Source organism: Phragmites australis, chromosome 18 (assembly GCF_958298935.1).
Source record: "Phragmites australis chromosome 18, lpPhrAust1.1, whole genome shotgun sequence".
Lineage (NCBI taxonomy): Eukaryota > Viridiplantae > Streptophyta > Magnoliopsida > Poales > Poaceae > Phragmites > Phragmites australis.
Genome location: NC_084938.1, coordinates 24,117,397 through 24,128,456, shown reverse-complemented (window position 1 = coordinate 24,128,456; position 11,060 = coordinate 24,117,397). Strand labels below are relative to the sequence as shown.

Genomic DNA, 11,060 nt, shown 5'->3' with positions numbered 1-11,060 from the left:
AGGTTGAAAGGAAACTTCTAGGCATTACGAGCTTAAGAGTCAGTCAGCTTTGACTAAACAGATGTACACTGAGCATGGATTGACAAAGGTTCCATGGACGCCTGCTCTACAGCTCAAACAGGGAAAAAACCTTGTTGCCCTAGGAATTGACAGATTTGCCAGCTAGTGCTCTAAAACATCAAAGCTTTACCAGTGCGACAACCTCCTTATCAAAACCGGCAGGATCATTTGAGGACAGCAAAATTAGGAGGTTCATTTGCCAAGGCATTCAAATGTAACTTAAGTATGCAACCGGTGATGTCGAGAATCAAGATAGCTGCATTCTTTCTGTTCTCCCGTTTCTCTCTTTGCCAAATAGCAGGACAGCAAAAACTGAAACCTCAGCCACATACAACGGCTAGCTTGCAATCTCCCTTTGAGTCTCAACCAGGCCTCACCATTCATTTTCTCTCAAGACCCAACGTTGCAAAAATACACATCACACAGTGGTTTCTCTTGAAATTAATCTTAACATTTTTAACATAACATGGAGTCTATTGAATTCGAATACATACATCACCCCTTGATAGTCCACTCAACTTGGGCGCAGGCCAGTGCAGGTAATTGGCAACCCTCAACAGACATGGGAACAGAAAACCACACAAATATTTCTTCAGATTCAGCAACAGAGATGATAAACAAACAGCCGCTGTATCTCAAGGCTACCATGGACCATTGTTGTGCATATTACGATGACCAGATACCCTATCTTTACATGCAGGGCAAATTAAGTCAAAAGAAACAGGCTGCTGTCCATCAACGGAGCCAAAATGGTGGAACTGGCTATTGCACGATATACATACGCATGTGATCATGCCCCCGGTGACCTTTGATGAGGACAGGTCCCATCCTACCTGGACTGGGGGGCCATTTCCCATCTGTGGTGCGTACCCCAATACTAGAGTTGGCTCGGTTCTGCTCACAAAATTTTGCCTGAGCATGCTTCCAAACTGTGAGGATTCAGCAGGAGGTAATGCAATAGGTCTCACCATGGTTCCAAATTGTGAGTAGTTGGCAGGAGGTATAGAATTAGGTCTGTCCATGCTTCCAAGTTGTGAGGATTTGGCCTGCGGTACAGAATTAGGTCTGGGCATGCTCCCAAACTGAGAGGATTCAACAGGAGGCACAGAATTAGGTCTAGCCATGATCCCAAACTGAAATGATGTGGGCACGAAATTAGGCCTGGTCAAGCTCCCAAACTGAGAGGATCCAGTAGAGAAAGAATTTGGCCTGTCCATGTTCTCAAACTGTGAGGATCCGGTAGGTAAAGAATTATTCCTGGGCATGCTGCCCAGCTGAGGGGATCTAGCAGTGGTCGATCTAAGCTCTCCATAACCAGAAAATATTTGCTGCTTCTGGGCGCCAAATCCAAGTTGCAAATCACACTGGTTAAGAGATATCAAATTATCACACATAAGTATTCAGCATTGGAAAAGGCATGAATGTTCACGAGGCAAAATCGCTCAGAGCACTCTAATGAGATCAAACCTAACGAATAGGTAACAATACTGAACCAAAGCAAGTAAAGCCTAGACTAAAAGATAAAAACAATAAGCAATACTTAGGCGAACAAGACCAGCTATCAATACAATATTTTCATCAAATGGCGCATCTCACCAGTCAAATAGCAGATTTTAAAATATGAAAATATGTGTTATATGTATATCACTACGGAATGAATATTGTATATATTATCTGCAAAAGGAACACAATTTCTATGAACATGGAACATAAAATTGAACATGTTATAATGTAGTTTCTAAAACACATTAGATCGAAGATGTATTCATACTATTAACATGCAATGATATGTGCAATGATGTTTATGCCTCTGCAGAAAAGAATAGTACTTGCCTCACAAATATCAATTTTTCAAAAAATCAGAGACCACTGATGTTTTGAGTACTAGTGCAGTTTTGCTCCCATGCAAAGGTTGTCAGTTTGACTAATCTAGCAGAGCACTTTAAGAATCTAACAACTAGTAAGGACATAAGGCCTTTTAGTCAAAACCGAATCAATGAAGCTACCTCCACTAAAAACTAAACAGTTCAAATGGGGTAGATTCTGTAAGATACAAGTATAGTGCATCACTTATGTAACCTTCTGAAGTTAACCGGATTAGGCTTTACTTTTGACTACAGCCAAATCTGCTTCAAATGCATTATCCAAATACATTCTGAAATACATTTTCCAAAAAGATATATGCTACCTTGAGAAGCAGCAAATCAAATGCCATGTCAAAATTGGTAGCATTATTGTTATTTCTCTATCTATATATAATCAAAATGCTTCTATTGCTACAAGATTCATGCAACAATTGATTAAAAGGTCATTCGCACAACATACAGCAACGTCTATTTCTTCCTTCAACCAGTCTTAAACAGTCATATATCACAACAGCAATAAATCAACTAGTACATTTTCCATAATCTATTGTTTTCTTCATTTATATCAAATCAAAGAAAATAAGGGAAACTCTAGTTTAAGTTGGTATTATATCAGCATGGTTCTACTAGATATTCAAAGCATTGTCAAAGAGCACAATAGTTAACAAAACCAAGAATATTCAGCAAAATTTACCTGATCTTGGGTTGTGTTGCTCATTGGAATATCACCAGCAGAATGAACCATAGAGGATATGCTACCAAAATTATCCTGTGTGGACATAAGACCATTGGCATTCTGACTAGTACTAGCTGCAACAAGTGGGACACAACCTGGAGCACAATCATTATAACGATTTTGCATCTTATTACTAGACTTTCCCATCACCTCATGCATAGACACATTTGCTTCATTGTTGCTGATGGGTCTATTAACAAAAGAACCCTTCATGAAGTTGACATCACTTCCCTTGGTCAAGTTCTTCAGCGTGTTTGATTCAGGTAGTGAGCAATGGCTAGAAACATTGGGTTTTATGTGAGTAAAGCTGTTATTGAACTGGGCAAAACCCCTTTCATGGCTAACACCACCAAAGACATTATTATTATAAGCTTCAATACCTAATCCAGCTTCATTACTTGCTCTGTTCTTGATGTTATCCATTTGTTCCTTGGTATTGGATGCACATTCGTTATCGCTGTCTTTTGAATGCCCTGAATGGGAAGTAAAACAATCTGCCTTAGTTTCCAGAGGAGAGACATCTCGCATGCCCATATTAGACTGATACACCACTGTATTGTCTTTGTTGCCAAAAAAGTTAGCTTTACCACCACCATTATCGTTCCCATAACTGGCACTGAAGCATGTGGAGGCAGTAACAGAAGTTTTGTTCATAACGCCAATGGAAGATATTATTTTATTGGTTGATGCAGGACAGGAAGAAGTGCCAGATGTACCACCACTACTATTAAAACTGCCACTAAAGCAATTTGCAGTGAAGGATGATTGATTATCTTCAATGAGGGCGGTTGATGTTTCATTGTTTGCACTGGCAATAGGAAAAGATATTGACCTCGCCATGTTTTCACAGTTGATGTCTAGGCATGAATTGAGGTTGACATCTCTTGCTTTTACAGAATTATTGACCTCACCGTGCTTTGGAGCAGCCATGCCATGATCAATAATCTGGTCCTCATAAGGATTAGCGGTTCCAAAAGTATTGGTTCTGAAAACATGGTGACTTCCCGCTTGATCATTAAAAACATTCACTTCAGAAAGGCCATTAAGGCTGACATCAGTATGACCATTGGAGTTAGAAGCTATTTTTGAAACTGTTTCATTACATGAACTTGGAGGATATGTAATGGGAGGAATCTCTTCAGGCCTATGCCAAGCTTTATTAGGCCCATTGAAATTATCCAAACAGTTTGTACCAAAAAGCTCTTTAACTTTAGAGCTATTGCCACCATGTTCATTTGAACCACTGAGATGTTGAAAGCCTGCTTCACCAGCAGAAATCTTGCTGTTCTGTTCAGGTGATTCAGTCAACTCTTGAAGGCTAAATGAAATTTCTGCCGAAGAACTTCTATCTACCTTTCCTGAAGAAATATTATCTAAGAATGCTTCAGGAGTCATTCCTTGATACCTTGCATGCACTCCAACATGACCAAAATATCGCGATTCCTCTGCAAAGGTCTTATGACATACAGGGCATTCAAATTTCCCATCTTTACCTACTACTGGCTCACCAAATTTGCCAGTCCTGCGCCTCTTAGCACTGATTTCATGAGATGACAAATGGTGTTGCGTATAGGAAGCCTGGTCACAAAAGGTTAAATTGCATTTCTGGCATTCATAAACATTTACAGTGTCTACATTCCTTTCATCCTTATCCTTTAAATCACCGGAATAGCTGGAAAAAGAAACAGAAGTAACTGGCAATACATTTGGGTTGTCCACTCTTGAACCAATTTGATGTTGAAAACCTGCAGCCTGTTACATGCTCCACAAATTTAAACTAGGTTAACTTAAGTACACAAAATATAAGTTACATACATTTTAAACTTACATCATTACCACCATGGTCAGCACACAAGTCATGTTGTCCTGTGCTGTTATACTGAATAGTGACTGTTTTGGCCTCTGGATACCCAAGAAGTGACATAAGGTATGCAGAAACTTCTTTGCAAGTAGCAAATTGATTTCCCTTGGGGCTGGAAAGTAGGATGTGCACATTTAGCTAGGGTGGAGGATCATATAACAAATAACATATGCAGAACATAATTGGCCAGGCTAAAATGGTATACATTCTCAAAATACATCCACCAAGCAGCACATAGATGATAGATAGGTCGAGGCACATTTCTAACAGCGTTTACTAGGCTTTCCAAAAAGCAAAGATCAACAATGTTATAGACTATTTCACATAATAGTCTATTTACACATATAAAAATAATGATTGGTAATTTCTTGAATTTAAAAGCTTAATGATGAGAAATAATCATTAACACTGTTACAGCAAAATGGTACCCAAAGATACAGACTCATAAATCTGATTCATATGATAGAACATACTAGGATCATTTAATATGATTGGAAGGCTCAAGTGTTTTGGATGTCACCTCAGGCAGAGATAGCTAGATAGGAGTTAAGTATAGCAAATGAAAGGCGCTATTTTGTGTTTGCCACTAAGCCATTTCCTTCAAAAAAAAAATTCACAGGCTCACTCACTAACAGGATGGGTCTGTACCTACATATCAATGAGAGAACCTAGTGGCAAAACAAAATTTTCCATGAAACTTTTGTGTTCAAGCCCTTAAAATATCACAAACAGCTATCAATAGTAAAAGCCCCTATGAGCCTGATAAGCATCAACCCAGCCATGGTCAGGTGGTGGTGCTGTAATGGACATAATGACATAATACGCATGCATTGAAGACTGCATACCTCAAAAAAGAAAAAGGAAAACTAAGGAGTAGATTATCGAATGACATAGACTGCTATACTAGAAGAAACAGCATGTCTTTGCACAGCATTACATTTAACAAGCATCTCAAGTGTTCCACAAGATGACAGCCAACAGGCTATGTTGAACGAAATAATCACTTAAACAGAAGCATCCACCAACCCTGATTAAATCCACGCATAGTTTAGGCAGTGTCAATTGAAAACAATGCCATAGCTCAAATGTATTCAAAAACCAAATCCACCACTCATCTTTTCTATAACTTGCCATACACTACTAAGGTGTCTCTGAACAAGTAAACATCATAGCAAGTATCAAGTTTTGTTAAGTACTAAAGGATTATGTTCCATAATTCCATTCCAGTAACTGATACCGCTCCCCACCAACTGACCAACATACAATCATTTGTGGGGAAAAGAATGACAAGGCAAAGTGGCAAACCTCACGTAGCTGAAGCAGTGCACCCAGGTCATGCGCTCCTTCCTCTTGAGCCCGAGCAGCAGCTTCCACCCGCTGGGGAGGTGATCCCCGAAGAACGACGCGTCCACAAACTTCCTCCGCTGCCTCTGGCTCACCCACTTCCCCGCCACGCTACCAATGAACCCCATCAGCTCGGTCTCCGACGGCAGCCCGGCCGTCCGCTTCCGCAACTCCGCGTCGTACGGGTCCACCATCCCCGCAAGCCTCACCAGGTCAACGGAGATACCCTTGGAGTTTGTGGTCTCTCGGTCGGGGTCGGGAGGCGGCGAAGGGGAGCTCTCGATTAGGGCTAGGGTTTGGGCCTCGGGAGGAAGCGGGAGGGAGGGGGCGTCAGGAGCGAAGAGGCGGCGTAGGTGGTAGGCGACAAGGCCGCTATCGGGGTCGTTTCGCGCGGAGGACGGCGGGGCGGAGGAAGGGGAGGTGGGGCGGGCGGAGGCGGCGCCGAGGCGGAGGCGGGAGAAGGTCTGCTTCCGGGAGCCGGCGCTCTCATTGAAGACGGCGCGATCTATCTTGAGCGGCTGGAGGGGGTCGGCGTCGGGGCAGCTCCGCGGGGCGAGGGCGTGCGCGGAGGCGGCGGCGAGCGAGTCCAGGTCGGACTGCGAGAGCCCGCGGAGGTCAACCACCGGGAGCAGCTCCGTCGCCATTGCCTTCTGCTCCGCCGGGCGCGGTCGCGGTTGGCGATTCGAGCGGGAGGAGGCGACCCCCGGCGGCGGCGGAAGGGGACCGATCCGAGCGTGTCGCTCGCCGAGGAGACGAGCAGTGTATCAGGTTGGTCGTTGGGACTACACTACCCACGCGGCCACACTGAGGGGGCGGGCGGCGTTGAGTGTTTTCGGGTGATCCAGGCGTCCGTTGAATCTGAGCGGAAGCCGAGGCGCGGCCGTCCGATGCGGGAAGCGGTGGGGCACTTGATGTGGAGGTTTGTGTGCTTCAGTTTTTTTTAGGGATTATGGGCTTCAGTTGGGCCGTAAAATTACGTGCGTTTCCGCCTTATTGGGTTAGGCATATGGTCTCACAAGTCGTGGAACTTTTTTATTTTTATATTTTTAAATTAAAAATTGTAAATATATGTATTTATTTTGAAAAATTATAAAACATAGATGGTTGTCCTTCCAACGACCGATAGGTTAAAAATAAAAATAAAAATACATCATTAACGAGACCGGTTAAAGGAGTTAACTAATCCCATCTATATCGTGAGTCTAGAAATCAATACCAATATATAATAACCTCATAGATGAATATTATTACAATATCGCACTTAATCGTTATTAAACATATTACAAAAGTGACTTTCCAGGACTAAAATCCAAATAAAACTACAACGTATCTGAGTATTGTCTAATCATTCACGACATTTGCACACGCACGATCAACGCATAATGCATCTTAAAACGATCCTCAGCGAACTCTTTAATTCCTTCTTTAATTAAGTGTTTGGTGATAGCAATAGTGAGCATATATCATACTCAGCAAGTTACGAGAAATAATATGAATATAAAAAACTTGACAACAACATGACAATATGGCTCTTTTGCATAAAATGGCATTTAAGTTAAAAAAATATTTGAAAAGCAGTAATTAATTAAATAAATAATATAAATAAACAATCATCTCAAGATTCTAACCGTCTTGACTTAACCAACCTTGCAACACCTCTACCAAGATTTCCATCACCGAGATTGAACAACACATCAATCATAGTTTCCACCATCGTTATTGACCAAACTAACCAAACCATCAAGTTATAATCATGTAAGGTTTTCCTTGTCACTCGTAATTGTGAGTACAACTGATTAAATAGTTTTATACTATATAGTGGTTGTACACTTTACCACAAATCGTGATCATACTCTTTTATCAGTACCCGTCATTACACACTTTTGAGGTGTGCGTCGAGTTGACCACTTCAAAGCATTTACAATGTTCTTCTCATCACGTGCATACCCGCTAAGGTTTCACCATCGTGTGAATACACATCAACAACGGAAGCCCCCTCTTGCGCCAACGGAACACCTTGGAAGTGCACCATTCTGTTCCACACAATCATATGGTCTACACAATGCTGAGAATATGCAAATTAATTGGCTAGACCTGTTCCATTTCAGGTTTGTGGTTGTACTGTTTACACGAAATAATCTCTACACGAATCGATCCTTACATTTGAGCAAGACTATCACATACCAACTGTACAACTTGTACTAGTCTTATCAAGCCATTGCTCAAATCCTTATATCATGGTACAACAAAAATTACACCATCATCTTTTACCATTTTTGCATAGTACAATTAGCAAATTCAGTTGAACCATTATCATGATCACCATCCAAAAGCAAGGCTAAGCATCATCTGTCCTTTCATAACCCAAAACCAACCATGGATATAAGGAAGATAAGGAAAAATTAGGATAAAGTCTAGCCCTTGTGATTCCTGACAAATCATTAGTATGTATGTTTGTAAAACAAAATATTTATAAAACTAGGATAAATATATTCAAGAACACAACTTGACTTCACTTTACTCAGTTGTGTCTTTAAAGTCTTGATCATATAGTCCTTCTAACTCCTCCGAAACATTGGTGTCTACTTACAAATATAAGTAAAAAGGCAATACATAAACACTCGGATCTAAAAAAAATCAAATATCACATAACAAATATCATCACACACAATATCACACCTTTTCGGACAATCTAGCTAACAAAGGGGTCAAAACGAAGCTACGATTAATAAATTATGACTTCTGAAATATTAAACAGGATAAAAGTACTATCTACGGATGAAATTATATTGCTAGAAATTTTCTAGAATTTGTTTAGAGTCATTTGTGATTTTCTAGAATTTTCTAAAAAATTTCTAGAATTTTCTAACATTTATTTGAACTATATAAAACTATTAAACACAATTAAATAAAACTATTAATATTATTAAAATTAATTTCTAAATTATTCCTATTTTTAGAATTATTTTTTATAAAAAGCTAATTATTACATAATATATACTATTTATGATGTCAGCAGAACAATAAAATAAATTAAAAAGAAAGCTAATGTTGACTACGCTGCGGAGTCAGCATGGCGTGCTGACATGGCCCAAGTTAGCATTTTGGTTGATGTGGCGTGCTAACGTAGTAGTCCTATGTGGCCTTAACAGCGTTAACGACCGGCAGTGACAATGACATTATATTCATTAAATTCGAGCCGTCCATCTCAAATCTAACGACCCTCATCCAACACATCAAATCGGTACTCCAGGACCTAATCCTATTCATCTAATCTAGATTGGATGACGGAGATCTTACCGCTTCAATCTCTGGCGTGATGGTGGCAGCAAGAAGCTCTCTCGCGGCGATGCCTCACTAGAAACATGCTGGATTCACACCGCGCTGCACGACGTGCTCCGATGAGCAGTGGAAAAGGGTCTTGAGCTCATAGCGATCTCATTTTGCACACCCGTCATCGACAGCGAGTAGCACAGAGGCCTAGCGATGGCCAAGGATTTCAGTCTTCGACGAGGATGCTAAGCTCCTATGGCAGCGAATTTGCTCTGAGCTTCTATGGGAAAGCTTGCAGTTGACGAGGGGAGGGTCAAGGTGCATATATAGGCCTGGGCAGGATAGAGTATGGATTCTACATGATTTAGGGTCAGAGCGGTCTCCTGCAGTGGCTCGGAGTTCAATTTGAATTCCATACGAGCTTAGGAAGAGATAATGTGGGGCAAAAGACATCGTGATGCTTATGGAGTCCACGAGATAAGATTCAAGGGTGTAGAGGCAGAGCCAGGATTGGACGATAGGGGGGGTCAAGGAGGAACAAATTTGAAATAGTTCTAAAAGCTATTAAATTGATCCTTGTAAAAAAAGAGGTAAATTTCTCTTAATATTGGTTAATATTTTTTTAGAAAAAACAAAAATATAGGTGTTACAATGAATTCATGTTCCATGATCATTTTTTTTCTATTCATACACAAATATACGATATTTCCTATAATAGATAATGATAGCTATGTATTCAATGTCTTGGTATTGCTTTTTCTAGTTTGATATTGGTCTACCATAGAAATTGTTAAAAAAGAACATCTACAACTGAAAATAACTAGAGCTTAGGTCAATAAAGAGTAGAGCAATGTAATATAAATTATGACCATTAACGACAAACGCTTTAAAATTGATAACGTTTGGCAAGAAAAAATATTTTGTTTAGATGTATTCAAAATAACCATGTGTAGTAAATTATACTCGATGACATCTAATACTTAAATATGTTCTTAAAAAAAGACATAATACTCGAAACATATATAGTAGAAGAAATGAGTTTGTATACCAATTAGCTATTAAGTTATTTAGTTTTTATTTGCTACTAATTATATATATAGACATATGTACATGCATGCATATATATATATATATGTATGTATGTATGTATGTATGTATGTATGTATGTATGTATGTATGTATGTATGTATGTATGTATGTATGTATGTATGTATGTATGTATGTATGTATGTATGTGTGTGTGTATGTATATACATAGTGGTGGATCCAATCGGTAAAGCAGGTAGGGCGAACTTGAAGACGAGATTAAAAAAAAAGTACCTTCATTAAGATAATAATTAAGCGAAGCTAACCGTGTGTAGAAAGCCCTGCAAACTCTAGCAATATCCAAACCGTGTGTAGAAAGCAACTCAAACAAAGCTCATTTCAATGCATCTAATGTTGTTTCTATGACATGCTTAAGACCCAAAAATCTTCCCATAACATTTCCTTCCTTGTTCACAAACCTGCACAACACCACAAACAATTACTACAACATCACATACCTCACAATATCACAATTCAACACATAAATAAGAGCACTAACCTCACAATCACAACCATCTGCTCCTTGATTGATATATCGCGAGATTCATTGATAAGAATAGAGGAAAAATCATCATCAATCTCTTTCTTTATCTCTTTGGTTATCTCCTATGCATAACTCTTTACAAGGTCCTTTTGAACTGATGGTGCAAGCATATAAATATTTTTAGGACACAACTCCTCAAATGCAATCCTCACTTCCTCATTTCTTTTTTTTTTTTACCAATCAATCATCTCAAGAAAATTGCCCTTGTTCGATGAAGAAGAAGATTCATCATGTCCACAGAATGCATGACCTTGCATTAGTAGCTTGCATAATCTAAAGATGCAGTCAAAT

At 39.7% G+C, this 11,060-nt stretch overlaps 1 protein-coding gene across 1 annotated transcript; it reads right to left on the bottom strand.

Annotated features, from left to right (window-relative positions):
* Positions 1-414: 414 nt before the first annotated feature.
* On the bottom strand, positions 415-6,694 carry LOC133898804 (uncharacterized). Its single transcript, XM_062339549.1, has 4 exons — positions 5,828-6,694; positions 4,490-4,634; positions 2,620-4,413; positions 415-1,424 (listed from the first exon to the last, which is right to left on the bottom strand). Exons 1-4 carry the CDS (start codon positions 6,508-6,510, stop codon positions 702-704), a joined length of 3,345 nt encoding a protein of 1,114 aa, XP_062195533.1. The 5' UTR covers positions 6,511-6,694; the 3' UTR covers positions 415-701.
* Between the last annotated feature and the right edge of the window lie 4,366 nt (positions 6,695-11,060).

Coding starts and splice junctions, on each gene's coding strand:
- LOC133898804 (XM_062339549.1), bottom strand. CDS start 6,510: ATGGCGACGGAGCTGCTCCCGGTGGTTGACCTCCGCGGGCTCTCGCAG. Junction 4,635..5,827: donor CACTGCTTCAGCTACGTGAG/GTTTGCCACTTT, acceptor CCTACTTTCCAG/CCCCAAGGGAAATCAATTTG. Junction 4,414..4,489: donor CTGACCATGGTGGTAATGAT/GTAAGTTTAAAA, acceptor AGCATGTAACAG/GCTGCAGGTTTTCAACATCA.